At 51.0% G+C, this 26,697-nt stretch overlaps 4 protein-coding genes across 8 annotated transcripts; 3 read left to right on the top strand and 1 right to left on the bottom strand.

Moving 5' to 3' along the window:
* The first annotated feature begins 1,350 nt into the window (after window positions 1-1,350).
* On the top strand, window positions 1,351-6,783 carry dld (deltaD). The gene is made up of 14 exons (XM_076028797.1): window positions 1,351-1,502; window positions 2,401-2,470; window positions 2,606-2,685; window positions 2,770-2,838; window positions 3,254-3,323; window positions 3,417-3,517; window positions 3,614-3,757; window positions 4,386-4,487; window positions 4,578-4,768; window positions 4,855-5,025; window positions 5,245-5,434; window positions 5,639-5,776; window positions 6,216-6,305; window positions 6,537-6,783. Exons 1-14 carry the CDS (start codon window positions 1,464-1,466, stop codon window positions 6,600-6,602), a joined length of 1,521 nt encoding a protein of 506 aa, XP_075884912.1. The 5' UTR covers window positions 1,351-1,463; the 3' UTR covers window positions 6,603-6,783.
* Window positions 6,784-7,462: 679 nt separating this feature from the next.
* syt8 (synaptotagmin VIII) lies at window positions 7,463-13,049 on the top strand. 3 transcript variants are annotated; one of them, XM_076028800.1, is made up of 10 exons: window positions 7,463-7,704; window positions 8,035-8,394; window positions 9,308-9,519; window positions 10,357-10,526; window positions 10,607-10,705; window positions 10,873-11,040; window positions 11,152-11,319; window positions 11,623-11,740; window positions 11,992-12,125; window positions 12,647-13,049. In XM_076028800.1, the coding sequence occupies exons 3-10, from the start codon at window positions 9,330-9,332 to the stop codon at window positions 12,881-12,883; spliced, it is 1,284 nt and encodes a 427-aa protein (XP_075884915.1). In that variant the 5' UTR covers window positions 7,463-7,704; window positions 8,035-8,394; window positions 9,308-9,329; the 3' UTR covers window positions 12,884-13,049. The 3 variants fall into 3 exon arrangements, with proteins under 3 accessions (XP_075884915.1, XP_075884914.1, XP_075884913.1); XM_076028799.1 differs by lacking the exon at window positions 8,035-8,394; XM_076028798.1 differs by lacking the exons at window positions 7,463-7,704; window positions 8,035-8,394 and having other exon boundaries at window positions 9,093-9,519.
* A 22-nt stretch (window positions 13,050-13,071) lies between these two features.
* On the bottom strand, window positions 13,072-17,630 carry asb15a (ankyrin repeat and SOCS box containing 15a). The gene is made up of 8 exons (XM_076028578.1): window positions 17,494-17,630; window positions 17,329-17,375; window positions 16,731-16,880; window positions 15,999-16,250; window positions 15,576-15,747; window positions 14,768-15,293; window positions 14,179-14,332; window positions 13,072-13,490 (listed from the first exon to the last, which is right to left on the bottom strand). Exons 1-8 carry the CDS (start codon window positions 17,628-17,630, stop codon window positions 13,330-13,332), a joined length of 1,599 nt encoding a protein of 532 aa, XP_075884693.1. The 3' UTR covers window positions 13,072-13,329.
* A 1,877-nt stretch (window positions 17,631-19,507) lies between these two features.
* Window positions 19,508-26,210, top strand: iqub (IQ motif and ubiquitin domain containing). 3 transcript variants are annotated; one of them, XM_076028803.1, is made up of 14 exons: window positions 20,091-20,269; window positions 20,335-20,381; window positions 20,447-20,606; window positions 20,722-20,856; window positions 20,992-21,159; window positions 21,286-21,461; window positions 21,601-21,756; window positions 22,559-22,769; window positions 23,118-23,293; window positions 24,089-24,259; window positions 24,350-24,526; window positions 24,623-24,871; window positions 25,379-25,564; window positions 26,039-26,210. In XM_076028803.1, the coding sequence occupies exons 3-14, from the start codon at window positions 20,465-20,467 to the stop codon at window positions 26,201-26,203; spliced, it is 2,112 nt and encodes a 703-aa protein (XP_075884918.1). In that variant the 5' UTR covers window positions 20,091-20,269; window positions 20,335-20,381; window positions 20,447-20,464; the 3' UTR covers window positions 26,204-26,210. The 3 variants fall into 3 exon arrangements, with proteins under 3 accessions (XP_075884917.1, XP_075884916.1, XP_075884918.1); XM_076028802.1 differs by lacking the exons at window positions 20,091-20,269; window positions 20,335-20,381 and adding an exon at window positions 19,508-20,014 and having other exon boundaries at window positions 20,547-20,606; window positions 21,289-21,461; XM_076028801.1 differs by lacking the exons at window positions 20,091-20,269; window positions 20,335-20,381 and adding an exon at window positions 19,511-20,014 and having other exon boundaries at window positions 20,547-20,606.
* Window positions 26,211-26,697: the final 487 nt, after the last annotated feature.

Raw genomic sequence — 26,697 nt, forward strand, 5'->3', positions numbered from 1 at the left:
TAGTCGCTGAAGGTAAACAGCGGTCATCCGCTGTCTTCGACTGCCATCTAGTGGCCCAAGTTGTCAACTGCCTCCAGATGCTCCAACGACTGAAGTTCCGCCACCGCGGTGGAGATCGTCTCCAGCACAGTGTGTCAGACCAAGTCGGTGCCATCAGGACTTCCGCAAGCTGGATGGAAACGTCAGACGTCCGACCTGACGAGATGTTTGCTGAGGCAGCAGAGGATCAGCGACGAGGAGCCGTGAAGCTCCGGAGAAGAGCTGGAGAGTTTGAGAGGAGGGTCTGAGGAGCAGCAGGACACAAGATGGGGACAAAAATATCCAGGAAGAGGTTGATTGATCGATTTTCTCCCAGAGTCATAAATCAAAAGGAAAAAAACATTTAAATGATGTTAGGAACCAAAAGTGAGAGAGTCACTGCTGCCAGGACCCAAAACCCCAGTGTGGTGACATCTTTTGGTTAGTGCCATGCTTTAACGCCAACATTTTGGTTTTCATTTTTCAATTACTTATATTTCCATATATCCAGTTGGGACCAACACGGTCAGACACTGTGCTGGAGGGAAGATCTCCACCATAGTGACTGAACTTCTGCCCTGGGAGCATCAGGAAGCAGTTCCCAAATCAGACCACTGGATGGCAGTCTAAGACAGCAGTTTGCTGTTGATTATCTTCGGTAACTATCAGCGGTGTGTTGGCTGCGTCACAGTGTACTCGTGTTTGGTCAATGTCCTCCTTCAAACACACACACACACACACACACACACACACACATATATATATATGTATACATATATATACATATATATATATATACATATACATATATATACATATATATATACGTATATACATATATATACATATATATACATATATATATATATATATACATATATATACATATATACACATATATATATACGTATATATACATATATATATATATATATATATATATATATACATATATATATATATATACATATATACATATACATATATATATACATATATACATATACATATATATATATATATATATATATATACATATATGTATATATATATATATATATATATATATATATATATATATATATATATATATATATATATATATATATATATATATATATATATATATATATATACATATATTAGAAAACAAAAAAGAGATTCCAAAATGCAACGAGTCAAGTTGAAAGCTGGTGATGTGGATGAAAAGTGTACCATAAAAGACGACGAACTCAATCATAAATTCAAAGGTGTTTCTTTTATTCTCTTCTTTAGATGTTTTTTTTCTGTCATCGTCATTTTATTTTCTACAATACATAACGTAACAAGCTTTACGTCATCACTGCGCGACTTAACCGAGCCACAGTGCGCCTGCGCACACCCAGGAGTCCTTGGCTGGTCGGCCTCCTGTAGGTTATACATCACCGTGAGCAGTCGCGGACAAAATGCAGAGCTGGACCCAGTTGTACCGCTCCCTGGCCACGGTATGGACCCTCTCTCCTCTCGCTCTGAGCGGCTTGTGCTGACCGGACCTGGCTCCCGTCGGTTTGAGGCCGGTCAGTCTGGCGGGTAGTGGTGCTTTTGCCGCGGCCGTAGCTCGGGCCTGGCTAGCGGGTTAGCTAACAGTCCTGTGGCCGGGGACGAACGTCACACCGAACTCCCCCGGAAAAGAGCGAGATGTCAAGAGTTCCGTTTGATTATTAGGATTTGTGTGTGTGTTGACGTGAAGTCTGCCAGCCGTCCTCACTGTCCGCTCCGCCCTGTCGTTCGGCCATAATTTAAAGTGCGTGACCTGTCAAAACAGTCGTCCCTGTGGTGGTAAATCAGAAAGTAAAGAAACACTCTGACAGGTGACTTTGAAAAACCCGGTTGTTGCGGGGCAAGGCTGGTTGGTGGGTTTTCTGTTGTGTTTTTTTTTTTTTTTTACGTGTTTTTGTACTGATGTTCACACTGTTTTTAAAGGGGTGGGCGTTTTTTGTTTTTGTTTTTTCGTGAAACGCACGCCTGAGTTCTGCGCCTCTCTCTGCTATGAAGCCGCTAGCATGCTAATAGTTTTAGCAGCGGCGTCAGGGAGCAGCACTTCCTGGGTTTGAGTGGCTCGTCCTCTGGTTCGCCAGCCAGCCAATTAGCCAACCAATTATCTATCCAACCTGCCGCTGTCAACTTCCCGGTGTTGCCAGCTGATGTTGTTGCTGACCGGCGATAGGGGGTGTGAATCTCTTGATTGTCTCATGAGTCGATTCAAAAACTGAAACGGTGCTCCCATATGTGTTAATAATTAGTTTGAGTCCATTCATAATTGCATTTCTTACTTGAATCACTCTTCCCCCTCTGAGGTGCGTATATCTCTGCGCTCTGACCTCCTGACCTTTCTCTCCACAGCGGGGCCACCACCTCCCCTCCAAACTTCCGGCAGCCCTGTCCGTCAGAACGTATGCGGACAAAGCAGCAAGTAAGAGAACCTAACCTTGTGAACATGCTGTCGCTGCGCTGCCACCTGGTGGCAGGAATCTCATGCAATTGTGTTTTTTTTGTGCGTGTTTTATTTTTCTTCTTTTTTTTTTGTTGCTGCGTTGTTGTTCTGCAGTCGATGCAGATGTCACTGTGGTGGGTTCGGGGCCCGGCGGCTATGTCGCCGCCATCAAAGCTTCTCAGCTCGGCTTCAAGGTGAGCCACCACCGCCGTCAGGCACCTCGGCCTGGACGACGGCCGCGTGAGCTAATGGTTCCTCCCACTTCCCCCTCTGTGCAGACGGTGTGCGTTGAGAAGAATGCCACCTTGGGCGGGACCTGCCTCAACGTCGGCTGCATCCCCTCGAAGGTGAGAAACTGCACGGTGTGGTACCGCCACCAGCCACCGGGGGGGGGGGTGGACGGAAGACTTTCACCAGAAGAATTTAAGCTTGCTGAAAGAGACCTCACGTCGCCGCTGCATAAACATTTGCCAACACAACAGTGGAGATAAGAGCTATTGTAACGAGCACCTTGTAGAAAATTTATTAATTTTAGTTGTCTAATGCTAACTCACTTGTATGGCTAAGGGTAAAACGTGTATAGATACACACTGTGACACATTCATTCTGTCTTTAATTCATTTTATTCTCAGAAGGCATCATATTTTCTTCCGCGAGACCCTCCTCTTGGGAGGGAGGGGTCGTACCCTTGTCACTTTTTTTCACCACTTGACCTGTCCTCCTGCCCGGCTGAGTCTAAGACCGTTGTGTTGCTGCCCCCAGGCGCTGCTCAACAACTCCTACCTGTACCACCAGGCCCAGGGCAAGGACTTCGAAAGCAGAGGGATCGAAAGTAAGAGGCTATGATGAGAATGGTGGGTGTGTGTGTGTGTGTGTGTGTGTGTGGTTGTGTGAGAGTGACGCCCGTGGTTCCTCTGTGCCTCAGTCTCAGGCATCTCTCTGAACCTGGAGAAGATGATGGCCCAGAAGAGCGGAGCCGTCAACGCGCTGACCGGCGGAATCGCTCACCTCTTCAAACAGAACAAGGTTCCCACCCTCCCCGTCCTCCCTCACCCTCCTTTCCTCCCTCTCTCCCTTTCCTAACAAGCAACTATGCTCCACCCCCATCCCCCTCTCCCCCAGGTGACCCACGTCAACGGCTTTGGCAGGGTGACGGGTAAGAACCAGGTGACGGCCACCGTGGCCGACGGCAGCGAGCAGGTCATCAACACCAAGAACATCCTCATCGCCACCGGCTCTGAGGTCACGCCCTTCCCCGGAATACAGGTAGGGAGCCCCCTAGTGGTGATGCCAACAGGAAGCGATGGGGGAGGAAAAACTAAATATTTTTATTTTCTTAATCATTATTATTGTTACTGTTATGATATACACATATCTATATATGATAAATAAACACATTTAAATGTGCATATACATCGCTAGACTTTTTTGTTGTCTGTCTTTTGACTGACAGGGTCATAAAAATCCCGATAGAATATATTTTTACCAGTCACTTTAAGTTTTTAAGTGATGTGAAGGACAATAGCAGTTTATTTTCATTCATTATTAATTAATATTCAGTCCAAAGTTAGCCGGAAAGAAAATCCAAACCGTATCAAGCCGATGAGTATGGAACTTTTTCCCCTCACGCAGTGACAGAAAACACTGACTGTGGCCTCAGGAGCTCCATATGAACACAATCAAAGATGACGAAGTCGTCTGACAGACGACTTCTCGTAGCAGTTTTTGTGTTCTGGATTCTGAATCTGCGCTTTTCTGCCACACTGGAATTACAAGCGCTGCTTCAGTTGCCACCATGTGGTCCGGGGTGTGAATTGCAAGCTGTCAAAATGACAAATGGCCTTCAGATTTTCCCGTCACCGTTTTAAACTAAATTGTTTTTTTGCTCCTTCAGATCGACGAGGACTCCGTGGTGTCCTCGACAGGAGCTCTGTCCCTGAAGAAGGTCCCAGAGTCGATGATTGTGATCGGAGCCGGAGTCATCGGCGTGGAGCTGGTCCGTCACCTGCCGCCTGAACATCCATGATCTGCTGATGGTCAGTAAGGTCTTGAGCGTGACCAGCCAGTTTCTCCTCCTGTCCTCCAGGGGTCAGTGTGGCAACGTCTGGGCTCCAAGGTCACGGCGGTGGAGTTCCTAGGCCACGTGGGTGGGATGGGCATCGACATGGAGATGTCCAAGAACTTCCAGCGCGTCCTCCAGAAGCAGGGCCTCAAGTTCAAGCTCGGCACCAAAGTGATGGGCGCCACCAAGAGGCCCGACGGCAAGATCGACGTGGCGTGAGTCACCGCAGCCACAGATAACGAGACGCGGAGGACAGCTGGAGGATGTTTTTTTTCTCATCTTGCCGGTCGGTGTCTTTCAGGGTGGAGGCAGCAGCCGGAGGGAAGAATGAGACTCTGACCTGCGACGTGCTGCTGGTCTGCATCGGTAGACGGCCCTTCACCCAGAACCTGGGCCTGGAGAACGTCGGCATCGAGCTGGACAACAGGGGGCGCATCCCCGTCAACAACCGCTTCCAGACCAAAGTGCCCAGGTGGGTGCGACAGAGCAGACCTGCTAGCACAACAGCAGCTAACACTGCAGCTGCGCTAGTGTGAAGGATGGCGGCTCGGCTAGTAGCACAGAGACTAGTAGCAGTGTTGATGGTAGCACTGAGGCTAGTAGCAGTGTTGATGGTTGCTGGTCCACCTGCCAGCTTGGCCTTCACCTTGGCCACGAGCTCACACCTGATGCTGGTGTTCCTTCCGTCCAGCATCTACGCCATCGGAGACGTGGTGGCCGGGCCCATGCTGGCCCACAAGGCCGAGGACGAGGGCATCATCTGCGTGGAGGGCGTGGCCGGCGGCGCCGTGCACATCGACTACAACTGCGTCCCCTCCGTCATCTACACCCACCCCGAGGTGGCCTGGGTGGGCAAGACCGAGGAGCAGCTCAAGGAGGAGGTGGGGAGGGGAGGGGAGAGGGAGGGGCGGGGCCTCATCTGTCACAGCAGCTGTCCGTCGTTGGGAATGTGACGAGGTGTCGCATGACCTGCGCTAATCTTGACTCTCTGCCCCTCCCTCCTCCTCTTCCTCGTCCCCATCCCCCCTCCTCCCCTGCTCCTCCTTTCCCTCCCCTCCTCCTCCTCATCCTCTTCTTCCTCTCAGGGGGTCCCATACAAGGTGGGCAAGTTCCCCTTCGCCGCCAACAGCCGAGCCAAAACCAACGCCGACACAGACGGCTTGGTGAAGATCCTCGGCCACAAGGAGACGGACAGGATGCTGGGAGCTCACATCGTCGGATCCGTGAGTAGTTCGGGGGGGGGGGAGCTCACACGGGCGTGGGAATCGACCCTTGTACAATCAGAATCAGCCTCCGCCTCAATGACTCCGTTTTTTTCTCTATTCTACTACTTAGGTTAAAAAACAAACAACAACAAACTACAGAATAAGTAAAAAGTAAGGGTAAACAAGTAAACAATGTGCAACCGGAAGTATAAATAAACAATAAACAGTGTGCAACTTGGTGGAGTAAAATAAGGATCTGTATACAAGTCGACATAGTATTCGTTAAATGTGCACATATACCGAAATATAAAAAATATATACACGTCTACATATGTATACCCTGTGACAGTAAAATAAAAAGAAAGTCGAGTGGAAATGTTAGGTGCAGTGCAATAATGTAATGTAGCGTAGCTTCCTGGCTCTTTCCAACCCTGCTGTGTGCGCTGTCGTCCTGCAGGGGGCAGGAGAGATGATCAACGAAGCCGCTCTGGCCATGGAGTACGGTGCCTCCTGCGAGGACGTGGCTCGAGTCTGCCACGCTCACCCTGTACGTACCCACTGTCTCTCTCTCTCTCTCTCTCACTCACTCACACACACACACACACACACACACACACACACACACACACACACACACACAGAAACTTGTTTACATCCTGTATAGGGACTTTGTTTTGTGGGGACGTCATGGCAGCAAGTCCAAACACTCTGATGAGAAAACAGCTTACACCCTCTCGGCAGTGCAAATCATGTGCTCTTCCTCCTCTTCCTCTTCCAGACGGTGTCGGAGGCCTTCAGAGAAGCCAACCTCGCCGCCTCCTTTGGCAAAGCCATCAACTTCTGATGAGCCGCCACTGCTACCGCCGCACCTTCAGTGTACATACCCGAGGAAGAAACAGGAAGCGGAACCCTTGGTCCCTCCCACCGGCTCCACTGCGCACACTCACCCTGAACTGCATCTAGTTCTTGTTATTTAAATACTCTCAATAAAATACTACAAGGAGTTTTTTGGTGGTGAGGAAATATTTAGGCTCGTGTAATATTTTGACAGAAGAAGTTTTTTTTTTTCTTTCTGTTTGTTCCTCTGTGTTTTTACAGTGTGAAATACTTTATTGCAGCACGTCTGAAAGCAGGAAGCTGCAGTAGCATCAAAATGTCAATAAAAAAAATAAAGCGAAGACACTGAGACCTGCGAGTGGGGAAACACACGACATCTGGTGGTGAGATCCTGTTTTCTGCCGGAGCTGCCACTACCTGTTGCACCGGCTCTGTGATTGGCTGCCTGACTAGACCAATAAAATACATTTTCTCGTCCCCGCTTGTCGTCCTCCGTCCTTCAAGTCGCTGAGTGGAAGGACAGTTGGGCCTTTTTCCTAAAACACGATGGAAAATGCAGTATGTATGCATATACACATATAATATATACTTGTATGTGTGTATATATACACACACAACACACACGTATATGTACCCCCTTTAAAGGGACAGTTCAGCCAGTTTTAAAGAGAAGCCAGCCAGGAGATCAGACGGCTGTTTCAATTTGTTCATTCAAGAACAAACATCAGCTGCCAAAGATGAACGGTGTGTCCTAATATGTTTGTTTGTTTATTTACTCCTAATGAACCAGAAGAAACTCGTCGAGTCGGACAGGAAATTGACAGAGCATCCACACAAACAAAACAAACAGGAAAACAAACGGCCTCAAGACATTGAAGAGACTCCGGCCTTTAAGCTTCAAAAGGGCCGAGTGGCTCCACCCCCCCCGCCCCCTCGAACAGACACCTGAGACGCAGTCAGGTGGCTCCGAGTGTGTCTGTGTGTGTCTTTCAGCAGGTGTGTCGCTGGGAGAACACACACACACACACAGAGACGCACTGCGGCGGCAGCAACATGGGCGGCTGGAAGCAGACAAGAGCAGAGGCGACAGCGAGGAGCGACTGAAACAGGTAATTAAAAAAACAAAAACAAAGAGCTGGAGTAGAATGGTTAAGTTGGGGGCAACTGGATTTGTTCTTGTGGTCTTGAAGAACAAGTCCAGTTGCCCCCAACTTGACCCTTTTACTGTAAGATGACCTGGATGACTGAGAACCTCAGACAAAGACATGGTTTCTTTGTCGGAGGGAATCTTTCTGCCTCTGTTTTTTTCTGGTTCCTCTGATTTTTCTTCCAGCTTCGTTTCCGTTTTGTGTTTTTCTCTGTTGTGTCAACGTCCTCTTCCTCTTCCTCCTCCTCTTCCTCCTCCTCCTCCTCCTCTTCCTCGTCCTCCTCCTCCGGAGCTCCTCAGCACCTCGGTTCCCTTCCACATTCCGCCATTGGTTGGATTTCAATATTTCTAAGGAGATGGAAGGAGGGGCGGAGCTTCATGACGGACAAAACCAAAGTGCCTCCTTATTAGTCGGATCATTAATCAATCAGAAGTGACAGACCCTCCCCCGCCCACCCAGCAGTGTCGCCTATGAGGGGGGGGTATGAGGGGGTCGTCGTCGGGGGCCTCCTGGGACGGCGGATGGCGTGCTTGGTGGAGCCACTTCCTGTCTGTGATTAGAGTGCCCAGGGTTTCCTCTTCTGGAAACAGTCGGCGACGTCTCGACCGAGTTAGCGCAGCCACTGCTCTCCTCGCTAACCTCCGCCAACCAGTGAGTAAAAAATATTTAGCTTTACTCCTTCGGTTCGTTGCATCGGGACACCTGGTGGCCACTGGAGGCAAACACTCATTACTTTACTGATTTCATCAGTTTGATGTGTTTTTCCCCAATTTTCTGGGATGCAAAGTATCCAAAGGGGTTTTCCGTTCTCGATAGAAGTTTTGGAATCTTTGCTCCTGATCACCAGAGCAGCTGCAAACCACGTCCAGGTTGTCAGTTATGGTCTAAAACTAGCTGTCGAATAGAACCATTTCCTGTGAAGCGCCTCGGTGAAGTGGTTGACGGAAGGGTCGGCGAAGAATGTGACCAAACTTCCAGTTGAAAACATTCCGAAGCTCCTCCCAACGCTTCCTCCTCCTTCACCTCCTCCTCTTCCTCCTCCTTCACCTCCTCCCAACGCTTCCTCCTGCTTCACCTCCTCCTCTTCCTCCTCCTCCTCCCGCCAGTAGAGAGTCCGAGCTGCCTTCAGCAAACATCCTTCGTCCGACCGACCCTTGGAAAACATTCCAGGATGAGGAGCAACACGGTCGTCCAAACAGAGCTCCTGGTAGCTCCTGTGGAAAGAGGAAGTAGCACTGGGGTTGTTCAGCCCAGTGTTGGGTGCTTGCTTGTTTGTTTGTTTGTTTGTTTGTGCATAGTTGTTTACTTCTGCTGCAGTGGACATGGCTAACAGCCTGTTCTGCTTCAGAACTGAGTCGGGACCTTGAAGAGGAAGTCTTTTTCTCGGAAGGTTCTTGGTTCTTTGGCGGTTGCGACCACTGAGTTGCTGGGCTGTTGCATGACCCATTGGCCCAGATCATGTCTAAGTCTCTCTGATCTTTAGGCTCTAAAGATCGAGGTCACGAGGTCAACTTTTTTCAGTTCTTCCTGCCTCAAAACATCCCATCATGCATTGGTTCCTCAGGACTCCACTGCAGCCGACCACGATGGTTCGTCACACCACCACAGCCACCGCCACTACGCCGGCACCGCGGGAACGGCCCATGCCGTCATGGTCCATTTCCCGGCCCACCGCCTCTTCGTGGACCACCCTCGGACCCAGCACCAACTCTACCGTCAACCCGGCCGTCGCAGTTGTCACGCACTACGTCGGCAACCTGTTGGACAAAATACCCCGTAAGTCCGACAACTGAAGGTACTTTTCTTAAATGCGATCGCTGATGTTGACCTCTGGACTCGAGGACAGAACCCGGCTCAAGGGTTACCTAAACCAGCTAGCGCCATTTAAGCACTGCAGTAAAGAGTGACAATAAACCTTGTAGAGGCAACTAGTTGGACAACTGTTAGCCTTCTTGTCACACTAATTTTTAAAGACCTTGGTCATGTGACTGGCCCCGCCCACTCAGCCCTTTCTGCCAGTACTTATTAACTGCCTTCTTCTTCGTACGCAAATCATCACAAGCCAACATCTTGGTCGTACATTAGCTAGCTTGGCATTGCAGTTTTACCACTGGCAGTTCTGAAGACAATCCACAGAATAGCAGCAGCTGGGTGCAGATCCTGGATCAGCGGTTTTGCTAGTCACAGAAACATGTATCCTAAAAAAGAAAAACTCCCGCATGGTCTGGATGTTCCCAACCTGCTCCGGTTGAAAAGTAAATATGACTTACTCACATTAGCATCCTCCTGTTTACCCAGCAGGCAAAGACTAGAGTCACATGACCGATCCTGTCAGGCCACATTCAAACAAACAAGACGTGTGTGACGCCAATAAATGTAAAAGGGGACTTTGATCGTTTCACAAATTAGTTTTATGTGTTATCGGGTTCTCGTCGGTTGCAATTAGTGGGTTCAAAGGTCAAGGAGCAGCCAAAACCTGCCGTCTCGGAATGGTTAGCTTGTTAGCAAACCATAGTTGGCTCTCTCGCTCCGAGACGTCTCTTGGAACGTGATTTGGCGCTTTTACAAGTAAAAGTCGTTTGACGGATCGATCGGTTGGTTTGTGGCTCGCAGTGCCGCGTTGGGCCGTCTACACCCTGCTCGTGGTCGGCGCCCTGCTGGTCATCATCTGCTGCCTGTGCGTCTGCGTCAAGTGCTGCTGCCGAGGCAGGAAGAAGAAGCGGCAGAGGAAGGAGGACAAGATCCACCTGATGGAGGCCAACGGCAAGTCCAGCGCCACCCCGGTGAGTGTGTGTGTGTGTGTGTGTGTGTGTGTGTGTGTGTGTTTGTACTCTCCTCCACTGAGCTCCCAGTGCTCTGGCAGGTCCAGCAGGACATGGCCGACGCCGATTACGGCGCCACCAAGCAGGAGGAGCGGGGGAGGATGCTGTACTCGCTCGAGTTCCACGCTGCTCATTCAGAGGTGTGTCTCCAACTCTCCACCGGGTGGCGGTAGAGACACATTTGACACCCCTGTTTTTTTTTAATTCAGTTTTACATTCTGGTTCAGACCGGTTCCCCTCCCGGTGGTTCTCACGAGGTCGGTCTTGTAGGTGAAATGAATCCTCTTCATCTCGTTTTGGGTGGAAGCTGACGGTGGGCATCAAGAAGGCCGACAGCCTGAAGGCCATGGACCTGGGCGGCACCTCGGATCCCTACGTCAGGGTCTACATCCTGCCCGACAAGACTAGGACCTGCGAGACCAAGGTCTTCCGGAACACCCTGGACCCCGTCTTCAACGAGCAGTTCAAGTTCCAGGTAGGAACGTTGGCCAAGGAGTTCCTCAGCCTCAGACTGTCGTAGCTTCTTCTTCTCCCGCTTCACACTGATCCTGGAACCTAAATCTTATGCTGACGCCCCCTGTCCCAGATCACCAAGTCTTCCCTGCTTGAGTCCACGGTGGTGATGCAGGTGTTTGACTTCAACCGCTTCTCCAAGCACAACATCATTGGCGAGCTCAGACTGCAGCTTTGCAACGTTGACTGGAACCACGTCATCGAGGAGTGGAAGGACCTGGTAGCGCCCGCCAAGTTTGAGGTCCGTGCCGCCGCCGCCGTTCCATCTCTGTTCTTTGCTTTCAAAGGGGTGCGGAAAGTAAAAACTACAAAAATATAACACCCACATTGTGGTTTTTAGAAAACTGAGACTTAGGAACTGAATTTGAAACTTGGAATTGGGTGAATAAAGTGTACTTGCTCATTCAAACCGAAACTGGTAGATTTATCCAACACTTCTGCATTTCTAGGCTTAGCTACTCTTAGCTTTTAAAGTTTTTAAAATATATGTTCTAAGATGCTAATGTTGGTTATGATCTGAAAATGCAACATTTTTTGCTGTCAGGAGGAGAACCTGGGCGAGATCTGCTTCTCGCTGCGCTACGTCCCCACGTCCGGCAAGCTGACAGTGGTGATCCTGGAGGCCAGGAACCTGAAGAGCATGGACGCCGGAGGGAGCTCAGGTGTCGGGAGGGGAACACAACTCTAAAATCAGGACGAGTTAGCTTACCTAGCTAGTTTTGGCTAGCAGAACAACACAGCTAGCTTTAGCTAAATAGCTAACTGAATTAACTGCAGGTCTTTTGGGATCTGTTTGCAGTTAGTGGTTTTTGTTTTCACTTTGACTCGTGGGGGGGGGGGGGCCTCTCACTGTGAAGCTACGAGTCCAGAGCTGAACACCTCAACGTCGCTCCCTCCTGGCTGTCGCCCTCAGATCCCTACGTGAAGGTGCAGCTGGCGCTGGACAAGAGGAAGTGGAAGAAGAAGAAGACTTCTGTGAAGAAGAAGACGCTCAACCCTTATTACAACGAGTCCTTCGTCTTTGATGTGACCTTTGAACAAATCCAGGTGAGAGGCAGAGACTCAGGAAGGACTCGATCCGATTGTACGATTTCAGACATCCCTGTAGTTCTTCTTTTTATTCACTGTAGTTCTTTTTCTCTGTAGTTCTTTTGTGAGAGGAAAACAAAACAGCTCCCAAAGTTTGTTTGGATTTCCGTTTCAAAAAAACAAACCAATGAAACATATAACATATAACATATATATATATAAATATATACATGTGTATATATATATATATATATATGTATATGTGTATATATATATATATGTATATATATATACGTATATATATATACATATATACTTATATATGTATATATACATGTATATATGCATGTATATATACATGTATATACATATATATATATATATATATATATATACATACATATAGCTATAGATATATAGCTATATATATATAGATATACACACTGTATATGCGTAACACACACACGTATGTATGTATGGTATATAAAGGCAGGTGGTTGCCGGCAGCAGGTTGACCTCTGACCCTTTGTGCCGCCCAGCGGGTCGACCTGGTGGTGTCGCTGTGGGACCACGACGCCGTCAGCCGCAACGACGCCATGGGGAAAATCTTCCTGGGCTGCAACGCCGCCGGCAACCAGCTGCGGCACTGGGCCGACATGTTGTCCAACCCGCGGCGCCCGGTGGCCCAGTGGCACAGCCTGCTGTCGGCCACTCAGGTCAACTCCACGCTGACCCTCAAGAAGAAGATCCCGCTGGCTGACAAGCTGCCGCTGTGACAGCGGGGCAGACGGTTGCAAGGGTGAAAAAAAAACACCACACTTCGAAATGACTTTTCTCAATCATCACGCACCTGCTATTTATTGCACTTAAATCTTCCCGCATTGATCGTTTCACATGAAACCTCTGTTGTAGAACTGAAATAAAGTAGAATCTTTTTAAAAAGCCTGTGTGTGCGTGTGTGTGTGTGTGTGTGTTGCTGGGATTCCACTTTATTCTCCAGGGTCAGACATGGACCTCGTTGAGCTCATTAGTGCGTTTCTCTCTCAAGCGCCAACCAGGAAGTAGAGTAGAGAAGTACTTCCTGGTGGAGAGCCACCAGCAGGGGTCGCCGTCGTCCCTGGAGGCGGAACTCGGCCAAGGACGTCTCGGCATTTGCAGTTTGCTGACATTTCTCGATGGATGTAAAGAGGTGGAGGATGTTCGAGGGGTCACCGGGGTCGGGTCACACGGGGCTGATGAGGTCGAGCTCCTGGTACAGGAGGAAGCGCCTCAGTCCCGGCGGGAGGACCTGCGAGCCGATGACCTCTGACCTGTTGAGCCTCTTCAAGGTCACACGCCTCCTGATTTCCAGCCGGCAGAGGTGGGCGAGGGAGCGAGGGCTGCCTGGAGAGCAGGGCCAAAGGTCAGACGACAGGAAACAGGAAGTGGCTGAGGCTATGCAGAGAAGAGAGGGGTGTCGCCCCCTAGTGGAGACTTTGTGTGTTTATTTAGATTTTGCCTTGCGCTGCTCAGAACGCCAAGGACGGTGGTGCAACAACACAGAACAGCATGTAACGCTGCTGTAATTCTCGATTTGACCACCAGGTGGCAGCAAGTCGTTGACTTGGGAAAGCGCCACAGATCAGCTGGTCAGTGGGAAACGCTGCAGTGTGTTTGTTATTTATACACAGAGGCATTTACCGGCAAACAAGACCTATGTGGTTGTGTATGGTGCCCCCTGGTGGAGGGAATTCTTCTTCACCATATTTTGTCATTTTAAAATGTTTTATATGTCTTTGATGTATGTTTTGAGAGGAGGTGTCTATAGACATCTATATGTATGTATATATACATATACACACACACCCATATTTACACATATATAAGTGTATATAGATATACAGTATAGTAATAGAGCTATAATAATATGTAATACTATGTGAGGTAACGTTAATAATAATTATTTGAGGTGTACATATATATACACATACACACACATATATTACATATTGTATATCTATTATTATATGTCTACATACAGATATAGAGCATAAAAATAAAAGAGTCAGGTAATGAAATAAAGGTCTCTCACTCAGCACGGCCTGGATGTGGGGCCACTCTGGCTGCTTCTCCAGGACCAGCCGGAGGTCGGGGCAGAGGCTCACATGGCCGACGTAGTCCAGCAGGATCCGGACCACCTTCCCGGCCAGGTGCACCACACAGCCCAGACTCACAAAGTCGCAGAACTGCGGGAATGACGCACAACAACAGCAGCAGCCGACTTTGAGAATGACAAACTTCACCTCCGCCTCCAGGTCTGTAACACCTGGACCCCTGGCTGAGGTCCTCTGAGGAGTCACTTGTCCAAGTGGACAACTGCCTTGAACAGAGCCCGCCTGGGCCGAGCCGAAGACCTTATTGTATTCTTAATATTTCTTCATTATCATTGTACTGACACCAAGTGACGCCAATCAATATGTACCTATGTATATATATATGTATATATATATACATATATATATATATATTTGTATATATATATATATATATTTATATATATATGTACATACATATACATATACATATACATATACATATCCGTATATATACATATATCTTTACAGTTTAAAATCCAGGAGTAAATGTGTTGTGATGTGAACATTGAAACGTACAGAACTCACCGAGATGGGCCCCTCCCCCTGGTGCTCCAGGGCGCCGCCCTGCTGGTGGCCACACTGGAAGCAGGCCTGGGCCCGGTAGCCGGAGGCGAGCAGCATCCTCATCATGGCCTCGTCCTTCAGGCAGTACTGCAGCGCGGTGGGGAAGTGCGAGTGGCTCACCGGCCAGAAGTGGAGGTTGGCGTCGGCGCCGGCGGCCAGCAGCAGCCGCGCCAGGTCGCGGCGCCCCGAGCGCACCGCCACCAGGAGGCAGCGCAGCGGGTCCAGCTCCGTCTTGGCGCCGGCGTTTAGCAGCAGCCGCGTGCAGTCCGGGTCGCCGTTGGACACGGCAAAGTAGAGGGCGCTGCGGCGCAGGTCGCAGTAGCTGGCGGCCGTGCCGGCGCTCAGCTGGTGGTTGACGTCCAGGCCGCGGGACAGCAGCAGCCGCAGGCACTGGGCGTGGCCGCCCTCGGCCGCGCAGTGCAGCGGGCTCTGGCCCGACTCCCTCAGGGCCTTCCTGCTGGTCAGAGGGAGCAGGAGCTCCAGGACGCTGCCATCGCCACCGCCACCCGGACAACAACGAGCAGACAGACAGACAGACAAAGAAAGAAACAGTCAAACAAACAAACAGACGGATAAGCCAATAAACAAACAAAAACACGGGCAAACAGACAGAAAGACAGACAGATAAAAATAGACAAACAAACAGACAAACAAAAAACAAACACACAGACAAACAAACAAACAGACAATAGATAGATAGATAGGGTGGAGGCTGGGTGTGGTGGTTGGGGCAGGGGGTGGTGGAGCTCCAGAGGGAGCAGGGACTCACCTGAAGTGGCCCCTGGCCGCCGCCCTGTGGACGGGCAGGTGCCCAGTGCCGCTGGCCAGGTCCGGTTGGGCTCCGTGCTCCAGCAGCAGCCGCACCAGGGCCGAGTTTCCCGAGCCGGCGCCGCCCATCAGGACACTTTCACCGCTGCAGGTCTGCGCATTGACCCGGCTTCCTGAGTCGGCGGGGAGAGTAGGGGAGGGTACCTCAGTGTGGTCCCAGGCCCGTAATTGAATTATTCATTATTTCTTTTTTTTTAAGAAAATTTGTCTTGTGACTTTTTGTGTTGTTTTAAAGCAGCTGCTGCAGGGCAGATGTGTACGAGGCTGGGAGGGGGGGAAATGTCAGAGTATAGCCACTAGAATCAAGTGGACTACACCGCTGGGGGGCGGAGTCACGTTTGGAAAGCGCTGTTGGCAGACTGACCGCAGTGCAGCAGGACCTCGGCGGCCTGCAGGTGGCCGTGCTCGGCGGCCACCGCCAGCGGCGTGGCGCCGGTGGCGTCCCGCTGGTCCACGCAGCCGCCGCCCCTCCGCAGCAGCAGCGTCAGCACGTCCGCATGGCCCCGCCTCGCCGCCTCGTGCACCGCCGTCCACTTCCGGGACGGGATCGGCTGCTCCGCCCAGGCGCCATAAGCCAGGAGGGCGTGGCTTATCTCGTAGGACCCGCCTCTCACCGCTTCCGGAGAGAGGGAGAGGAAGAGAGAGGGGGCCAGAGCGAAGGGGAGAGAAAGTGAGAGTCGAGGTCGGCTTGGTTTGACTGCAGTCCAAGGGTAGGCAAACTCTTTGACTGGTGGGCAACAATAGGTTCTAAAATTTGACAGAGTGCCAGGAGCAGATGGATGGAGTCTTTTGGTGACCCACCTCATAGGAGAAAGAATTCTATCATGGGATGTGTAGAAAACGTGCCTTGATGTCGACTGAAGATGAACAAAAGTAGTTTCAACAAAATCTGTGTCTTTGAAGCCCCACGATATTTAGCTCTTTATTGAAATGACTCTGAAGACACTAACGAAAATGGACGAAATACAGCTATGTCATAACTCACTCACTATTGATATAATTTCTTCAAGTTTGGTGGAACGGATGGAAAAGCTTAACGGGCCGCAGTTTGCCCAGGGCTCCGGGACTCCATCTGGCGGTGAGTGGAAGTAATTACCGAGCAGCAGCGGCGACTCGTCCCTGCCGTTGGTATCCAGCGGCGAGGCTCCGCCCTCCAGCAGCTTCCTCACCAGGTCAGTCCGGCCAGTGCGGACCGCCAGCGTCAGCTCCGTCTCCCCCCCACACCGGTCTGTGCTGAGGGTCCGAGCTGCCGAAGACACAGCGCAGTCACACTTCTGGTCAGCCATGATGTCACTTCCTGTCAGCCCTGAGGAGCAGAGGCAGGGCAGGTTCTCCAGGAGTGTGTGAGGAGTGCCACCCTGAGGACGGAGGCCTCAGCTGCACCCTGGCCGAAGGGTCAGCCAGCAGCCAGGAGTGGGGGTCCAGAGGAACACAACCAACACACTCAACACAACCAATACAACCAGAGGAACACAACCAAAACAACCAACTCAATCAACACAACCTACGCAATCAACATAAAAAACTCAACCAACACAATCAACACAAATAACATAACCAGAGGAACACAAGAAGCACAATCAACACAACAAACACAATCAACACAAAAAGTATACTCAACCTAACCAACACAACCAGAGGAAGACAACCAGCACAACCAACACAATCAACACAACCAGTCTGGTGACAGTCACCTGGCTGGATGGCAGTTGAGACCCTCAGGTGTTTGCTGTTGGCCGAGCTGGTGGTTGAGAGCAGAAGGAGGTCAGACAGTGATCAGCTGATCTTTGGGACGGAGAAGGTCAGAAAAGGTCAAAGAAAGTCAGCAGGACGTCAGAAGGTCAGACTGCTCTGCCCACCTGGTTGCCGTCTTCAGGTAGGCGTCCCTGCAGGAGTCGTGGATGCCGAGCTGGAGGTGGAGGTCGTGAAGGTCGTGGATGTTGTGGAACTCCTCCTCCTGAAGTTCCTCCCACTGCTGCTGCGGGACTTGGCTCATGGCTCTGCAGACCAGCTCTAGGGTGGTCTGCAGCAGCTCCTGGTGAAACCAGATGAGGAGATGATTTGCTGCTGGAGCCTGAACCCTGGAACCTGAATTCGGCTGAAGATGGTGAAGCAGAAGATGGTCTACAGCGAGGACGCGGTGCTTCCTCCAAACCAGGAGGTCCAGCCAGCTCTCCCAGCCGAGGCTCCTCCCCTCAGGCTTCCTGGAGCTCTGGAGAAGATTTGATCTGCACTTCAGACGACGTATCTCCTGGACTTGACCTCCTGACCTCCTGACTTCCCGACCTTGATGGTGCTGTTCTGAGATCTTCCTGGACCTGGTGAAACTCCTCCTCCCTCCTGCGGGGCTGCAGACACTCTTTCACCTGCAAGTCTGCTGGCAGCTCGCCTCTTTATACCGCCAAGAGTGACCTGCTTTCTGTGCCGGCGGTGGTGGTGTTGGGGGTGTGTGTGTCTGTGTGTGTGTGCGTGTGTGTGTGGCCTCATGTCGGCGCCTATGGAACCCCACAGCAGCAGTCATCCTTTGTATAAACTAATCCAGGACTTTGGCCGATATCCCGCCTGCATGATCCCACAATCCTCTGCTGCATCTGTCTGACACACGTCAACCCCGTGGCCCGTCTACGGTGTGGGCGAGGGGTGTGTGTGTCGGGGGAGGAGGGTGGATGAACTGGACGTAAATTAGTAAATTCAATTTCGATGCAAACTCACGTTCGCTTCCGCAGAGTTTGCGTTCGAAACCGTCATCCACGTAGCTGCAGGCAATACCACTGCGCAACCCATTCACAGCAACTGCGTGCTGGCTGCGGCTAGCTTGCGTACAGTTGGCTATGTCAGGATGGCCTTTTCTTTTCAGCTTGATTCAATTCCTTTGTGTAAGCCATCCATCCTACACGTTATTGATTGTTGTGTAAAAATATTTTAAATGAAAACATTTCAACACAATTTAAACATTATTTCCAATGCAGTTCAAACTATGCGAACCATATACCTTTTTGAACCCCTATTTTACAGTAAGTGATGATTCACCGCTACTGGCGAGCCACTGGCCGTTGATGGTCACGGCCCCCGAGCACTGCGGAAGACGTCCTTTATTTTTCTCAATGAAAGTAGGCAACACTACGCTGGGCTAGATGGCTGCTTGACTGAATCCACACCGCCTTTTTCTACCCCCCCCACCAGTTGTCCTTCCCCCGCTGCTCCCAGTGTGTCCCAGTAATCCCAGCAGGACAGCTGGACCCCTCCCACTCAGGGAGACTGGGCGCAGATCAGCGAGACTGGGCACACACGAGTTTAGAACAACAGCAGAACCTCCTGCACGACTTTAAACACAACACGACACACACATACACACACACAACAAGCTAAGAGCCACTGCATTGACCCCTCCTGACCTCTGCTGACGGGTATAGAAAATGAATGCATGAATATTTGAAGGTTTCTCTCAATTGTTTAAAGACATTTTCTGAAAGCATGCCTCATACTCTCTGAACTCTACGCACAAATGAAAAATCCACACAATGGTCAAAGCCTCTGAATGCACCTTGAGAGTTGGGCTAGGCGTGCGAATGGCTAAGAGGAGAGAGGGGGCGGGACAGAGGTGACAAGGTGAGGCAAAAAAATATATATATAACATTGCAGCTTCTTCTTTTCTTAATGGTCTTTTAAACACATAAACCTCACTTTCACTTAAAAAAAAAAAAAAAGAGAATTATCTTTGAACTTCTGTTGAGAAAAAAAAAATGAAAGGAAAGAAAAGAAAAACGAGATGCGTGTCGCTTGAAACAGGAACATTTTATTCAACCAACAGCGGCGACGGCTTGGTCCTGGTCTCCTCATCCTCCTCCACAATCTTCAGATCAAAGAGAAATTTCTCACATCAAAGTCAGAGAAAAATAAACGCGCCTCAAAAGGGTTTTACGGCACCGCCCCCGCTCCTCTTCTACATCCTGGAGCTTCGAGGGACGCTGTTTCGAGTTTTTTTTTATTTTTGTTTTTTGTTTTCTATGACCCGCACAACGGTAAAATTGCCCATCAAGGATTCGCCACTGACTTGTAAAGGAAGCGCCAACCGCGAAGCACAGGCGTCGCTGTGACGTCACATCACCATAGAAACGCGTCAACAGCGAGGACGGCGGAGCTGCTGCCGAGGTCCCTCGAGCGACGTTTGACGGTGTGTTACAGTGTGTCGCACAGTTGTGGGTCCCCGCAACTCCCTAAGTGGGCTTAACGGCGCTAGCTTAGTTTAGCTCAGCTTAGCTTAGTTTATTTTGGCCCGAAGCAGCAGCATGTCAGAGCCGCAGGACGGAACCGAGTCACGGGCCACCGAACAGCCGCCAGAGGGCAACGGAGAGCCAAGGAGCGAGGCTGCGGCAGCAGGTAGGAAGATAACGATGATTGACTGATCGATTGATTGATTGATTGATTGATTGATTGATTGATTGATTGATTGATTGAAGTAGTAAGGTTAGAGAGTCTATCAGGAGCCGCTACAGGCACAACGTAGTGACTGAACCCAGGTGGGTTTGGTCTCAGGTGGGTTGGACCTCAGGTGGGTTGGACCTCTGATGGGTTTGACCTCAGGTGGGTCTGACCTCAGTTACTTTGACCCCAGGTGAGTTTGATCTCAGGTGGGTTGGACCCCAGGTGGGTTGGACCTCAGGTGGGTTGGACCTCTGATGGGTTTGACCTCAGGTGAGTTTGATCTCAGGTGGGTTTGACCCCAGGTGGGTTGGACCTCAGGTGGGTTGGACCTCTGATGGGTTTGACCTCAGGTGAGTTTGGTCTCAGGTGGGTTGAACCTCAGGTGAGTTTGACCACTGCAGCAGAATGTTTTTGATGAACTGCTCCCACTTCCTGAGTGTTGAAGGGAAGGTGAAGCTGTTGTCTTGGTCCGATGTTACCTGTGCAGATGCAACGGAGGGAGGCGGAGCCAGCACCTTGAACCAACCCGAAAATGCCGAGGCGACAGGTAAAAAAACAAACAAAAAAATAATTCGCTTAGATTTTAAGGCAGCTCCTTTGCTTTAAGTAATTATTATTTTTTTAAATGAATGCCTTTTATTTCACCGCTATGTGATTTCCAGTGAAGCTGGTGCTGCTACCAGGAGGTCATGTGATCACCATGGCCTTCCCCGTCAGACTGTCCGTCCGAGACCTCAAGGCCCTCCTGGCACCGGAGCTGCAGGTCCCTGTCGAGGTGCTGCGGGTCTCTGTGGATGGTACAAGGTCCCACTTCCTGTCTGGGCTCTCTCTCTCTCTCTCTCTCTCTCTCTCTCTCTCTCTCTCTCTCTCTCTCTCGCCGCCGCTTTCACTCACCCCTGAACCCCTGTTCTCCGCGTGCCTCTCTTCCTCAGGCGGCCTGTTGGAGGAGCAGCTGAGCCTTCTTGAGCTGGGAGTGTGGCCTCAGGGCTCCACCCAGATGGAGGTGAGCTCCGCTGACCCGGCCGCCCATCCGCTGCGCCCGCGGCGGCCAGCGGAGGGCAGCGGCGCTGCCGATGTCCTGACAGTTCGCGTGCAGACAGGTGAGGAAGCTCCTCCACCCCCCCACACACCCCCAACCCTCACACACCACATTTATTAAGAATAAAAAAAACTGCCGGTGGGGAGGAGGCGCTTGCTAATCACCCCCAGTTCCGTTCCTCCGCCAGAAGGGGGCGTCGTCCAGGAGAAGGTGGTGGAGATCGAGCGGCGGAGCCAGAGGAAAGCCTTCCTGGGTGGATACCGCCACCGCGTGACCGGCGCCGAGTACCACCACGCCGCTGTGCAGACACTGCCCAAGAAGAGGCCCGACAGAGGGTCAGAGGTCACCAGCCGTGACACTCAGGTAGGGGGACGCCTAGCGTCCAGGAGGGGTATTACAAACCATCAGTACCTTCACAGCCGGTGAGTGTGGAGCTTCTGGGAAGAAGCAAAGATTCTCGACGTCCTCGTGAAAAGATTCCTTCGTCTGTTCTCTGCGCCAGACGGTCCTGCTGAAGTCGGAGGTCCAGCAGTGTCCACACGAGGTCGCCACTCAGATGAGCATCGCTGGCTGCTTCGTGTCCTGCGCCAAGGACCGCCTTGTCAGTCCGGGGCCGTACGTCACCGGCGACCAGTTCCACGACCGCAGGCTAAAGGCCGTGAGTCCCGCACTTACACACACACAGACACACACTGATAGGAAACACATTGTTTTCACCACTAGAGAGCGTTGCTGAGCACAGTGTGTAAAAAAAACCCACAACAACACAAAAGAAAATGTTGAGCCACGGATATAAGACATAGAGTTGCGAGCAGGTGTGATCACGAACGAGCTGGACACTGGCGAGCTAAAACGATCCTGGACATCACCCTAAATCCTGACGGTAGCGTTTCGTTACCAGAATTACCTGTCCGTAGTTTACCGGCAAGACATTTTACTTTAGTTTTGTTCATCCAGAACAATTAGTTTCATTAAAACAAAACTTAGACCTCTGCTGTGTTTCAGTAGCGTTGGGTTGTGTGTCACTGATTGTTGCCCCCCCTTTGTGTTGCGTAGTCTCCCAATTTGGGATCAATAAAGTACCTCAATCTATCTATCTATTGTGGGACTCTCGGGATTAAGTAACTGTACATCCAGCCTGGTTTTAGCTAACGTTAGCGCCCTCGCGGAGCACACGTCATGCTATTAGCATGTGTGAAGCTTCGCTCTATTTATAACAGCGGCTGTGCGGCTGTCCCAGTGGGCGAGGGAGGGGAAGGGTCGGGTGTATGTGTGTGTGTGTTGGGGAGAGTCGGGGGGGGGGGGGGGGGCTGAGATCCACATGCGTTAACGTGCACCTACCACTAGGGCGTCTCACACATACACGCAGTTTTATTTAATGAAGCATCTGAAAGTAGTCACCACCACCACGACAACGGCGCACCGGCCCTGAAAATGACCTCTTCTCACGCTCTGCCCAGGCGATCCGGCTGCAGGCGCTGACCCGGCGCTGGCTGGCCCAGCAGCGGGTGGCCCGGCTGCGGCGGCAGCGGGACCGGCGGCTGGCCTGGCTGGAGGCCACGGAGCGAGGCTGGCGGCAGGAGAGGGAGGAGCAGCAGGCAGAGCGTCGCCGCCGCTGGACCAACCCCCGGAGGATGGAGGACTTCAACCTGCTCTACAACGCCCTGGAGAGTAAGAATGATCAGAATATTTTATTAGAACATTGTAATATTTCATTTCTAGAGCACTTTATTTATGAGCACTTTTCGAAGTTCCCAAAGACACTTTATGGACGTGACGTTAAACATATCAGAATAAACTTTGCAATTAAAAACTACTACTTTACTTGAAACTTATACTACTTAAGAGTCAAAGTCACATGTCACGTTACATTGCAGTGAAATGTTGGTGTGGATGAACCTGACATAATTGTGCATGCAAGTTATAAAGAAACTGTAAAAAGAGTTTAAATAAGAAATCTATGTTTTATAAAATACAACGTGGCGGCGTGCTGACTGGCAGACTTGGTGTGTGTTTCAGAGTGGTGGAGCGAGGAGGAGCGCCGCATCAACACCACCCTGCAGGGGGCGGCCAGGAGGGCGGCGCTGTGCGAACTGCTGGAGCAGGAGACGCAGCACATCGCCACCATCGGGCTGCACCGCAGCGCTGCAGTCAGCGACACCTGGGACAGGAGCATCAGGAAGTTCCTGGACAAGGTCAGAGGTCACGCTGCCGCTTCCGCGTGGACTCGAATGTGAAACATAAAAAATTAAACAAGATTATAAGATTTTTTTATTTTCTTTCTTTCTTTATTTTTACAATCGGTTGACTTCTAACTACTGGCTGTGTTCGGGAGCCAGGGGGTGAGCGGTGATTGGAGCGTGTGACACCGACATCCGCCTACCCGCCGTCATCGCCAACTACAGTTGGCTACTGAACTTTAGCAACGGCCACAACTTTATGCACATTTTTTCTTTACTCTTATTTGGTCAAATCGAACCTTTGAGCCCAATTGGCTGAATTTTCAGACCGACGGAAACATTGTAACCAGTTTGGAGCAGTTTATTAGACGGGTCAGGATGAAGGGTAGGGATGGACTCAGGGTCAGGGTTAAGGCCCGGGTTAGGGTTGGGGTTGGTTGGGGTCAGGGGTCAGGTTCAATGTCAGGTTTAGTGTCAGTTAGTAACGGTGTGAATTCAAGGCTCCTCCCCTTTTTTGACAGCCATTGACAGTCATTTTTAGTATTTTTTGCAACCGACTCTGGCGCCCCCTGCTGGTGTCTGCCTCTCTTTTTTTTTAAATCCGGAAGCTCCCCCCCATCTTTGAAAATGCGGCCAATGATTCTAATGGGCAAAGCGGCCCCCAGCTGGCCCGTTGCGGTACTGCAGGTCGAGGCTAATCTGGGCAGCAGTGCAACTTTAATTCAATACTGGATCAGTGACTCGCGGGATCGATGACTCCTGAAGAGCTTTGCAGTGGGGCGGGGCTTAACGCTGTTCCCGCTGTTCCAGTGCGCCGCCCCCCTGCGGTGGGTGGCGGCTGACGGGCGGCCGGTAGAGATGGACAGCCTGCCCACCGCCAGGGCCCGCCTCCTGAGGGACATCTACACCCAGCTGACCACCTTCCAGGTGGACACGGCCACCAGGCAGAGGGTCCTGGAGACCCTGAAGCACACCGTCCAGGTGGCACACACACACACACTGCTGGAGGACAGGTAGCGGTAGGTGGGGCCCACTTCCTGATTCCTCTGTGTGTGTGCGTGCGCGCTCCAGGAGCAGAAGTGTCAGCTGACCCGGGACCTGGTGGAGCTCATCGATCGTGAGCTGGACCTGATGCGCCGCAGCGTGAAGGCGTCCAGCCTGGAGGGCCTGAGGACCAGGATCACCACGCTGTTCCTGCAGTACATCAAGACGCCCGCCTTCAACCCGGAGGTGGCCAAGTACCTGAAGGTGAGCGGGGGTCAAGGGGGTCCGAGGTCGTGCTCCTCCTCCTCCTCCTCCTCCCCCTCCACCTCCTCCTCATCCGATCTCTTGTGTCTGCTGCAGGTGCACCAGAGCTCCGACCTGCTGCGCAGCAACATGTCGCTGTGCCGCAGCTGCAACCGCTACATGAGCTCGTCGCGCTTCCGCCCGTCAGCCAGTGACATCGCCATCGGCCGCTGCCTCGACTGCACCGACCGCGACAACGCTGCCCGGCACCGAGACGACTTCAGCCGCTTCAAGATCATCCTGCGGCGGCTGCAGGCCGACGAGCTGCGCCTCAGCGGCGACGCCCAGATCCCCTTCCTGCTGCAGGTGAGCACGCAGGGCTGGCCAAAAATCTGCATTTTTGCGTCGCATTTTTGCGACTCATTTTAGCGACGTTTTGCCTATTGCCTGGTGTGTAAAGGACCTTTAGGAGATAGAGTCAAGTTTGGTTTGGGGGTCAGGGTCGTGGATGGGGTCCGGGTTAGTATTAGGGTTAGATGCAGTCAGGGATACGGGTTGTTTATTTACTTAATGAGTTAATGATTTTTTTTTTTACACTAGTTGCTGGGTTTCAGTAACATGGTTATGATGACGAACAAAGGTTGTGCAAATTCAGATGGAGGGCAGAAAGTAGAGATGGCGTCAGATCAGTTTGAGCGATTGGAACAAGCGTAAACGACGCAAAACTTTGTCGTATTTCGATAGGACACATCATTAGAAACCATCCTACCGTTCACTTCCTGCCCACTGCCCACTGCCAGGGGCTCAATTGTGTGTGTGTGTGTGTGTGTGTGTGTGTGTGTGTGTGTGTGTGTGTGTGTGTGTGTGTGTCAGGTGGAGGACGTGCGCTACCTGGTGGAGATGGTGTGGGCGTCGCGCTCGGTGCTGCACGGCAGTGGCGAACTCTACGACCTGGTGCTGGTGCGCTGGGACCGCTGGCGGGACTGGAGCCCCTGGAACTGCATCCTGCTGTCCAAGAACGAGGCCAAGGCTCACACCGAGCTGGAAGACATCAACAAGGTGAGCGCGACACCGTCTGGAGGCGGGGACGGCTCATTGGCTATAGACCGGGGCTGGGCAAACTTTTTGACTGGTGGGGGCGACAATGGGTTCTAAAATGTGACGCAGGGGCCGGCGCAGGAGCAGATGGACGGAGTGCTTTGGTGACCCATCTCATAGGAGGAAAAAAAAAAACTATATCATGGGATGTGTATGGGACGGTATTTAGCTCTTTATTAAAAATGACTCTTCAAAGAATGAAAAAAATGGTTCTTCAAGTTCGGTAGGCCGGATTACGGGGCCGCATACAATACCCGGGCCGTAGTTTGCCAATGCCTGTGCTAGTGTGTGTACGCTAACAGTTAGCCAGCTAACATGCTGGTTTTACACATTAGTGACTGATTGATCCATCAAAGACTTTATAGGATGTGTGGCTTGTGTGTGTGTGTGTGTGTGTGTGTGTGTGTGTGTGTGTGTGTGTGTGTGTGTGTGCAGGGCTACGACAAGGCCTTCATTCGCAGGATCCAGTACAAACACATGCTGGCTTGGCGCCACTTCAGCCAGATCTCCAAGATGGCCGAGTTCCTCAAGTCCAATCAGAACGCTGGCCTGGACGCTGGCCTGGATGGCGACGGCGGCAGCGGTGGTGGCCAACCGTGAGGAGACGCCCCGGCGCCCCTGTTCCGCCCCGACCCAACCCAACCCAACCCCTTGCGAGACGTTTCTCAAGCTTCACCCGCAGGACTGCGTCAATAAATTACACTGGAGAAACTGGAGGAAACACTGCCTTCTAGTGGCCACTGGGACCGTGTCAGGCTGTTCAGATATAAAACAATACATTGTTTGTAAAAATAAAAAAAAAAAAAAACAACAACAACAACAACAACAAAAACCGTGTTCAGTATGTCTTTATTTTTTCAGTGGACAAAATTAGTAATATAAAGTAAATTGTGCCGTATGACCTCGTAGTTTCACTGTGTAACAACACAGTTTCAGCCAAATTATAAATTAAATGAAATATAATAAAATAAAGTTTTAGTCATTCGAACCTTCCGTTATTTTTCATTATTATTATTTTGTCCTGTTCGGACTCTGGTTCTGGTTCTGTTGAAGAACTTCTGGAGCGAAGGCACCAAAGATCGTCTGTGAAGAGG

Source organism: Nelusetta ayraudi, unplaced genomic scaffold (genome assembly GCF_046127955.1).
Source record: "Nelusetta ayraudi isolate G7.1 ecotype Tasmania unplaced genomic scaffold, CSIRO-AGI_Nayr_v1 ptg000026l, whole genome shotgun sequence".
Lineage (NCBI taxonomy): Eukaryota > Metazoa > Chordata > Actinopteri > Tetraodontiformes > Monacanthidae > Nelusetta > Nelusetta ayraudi.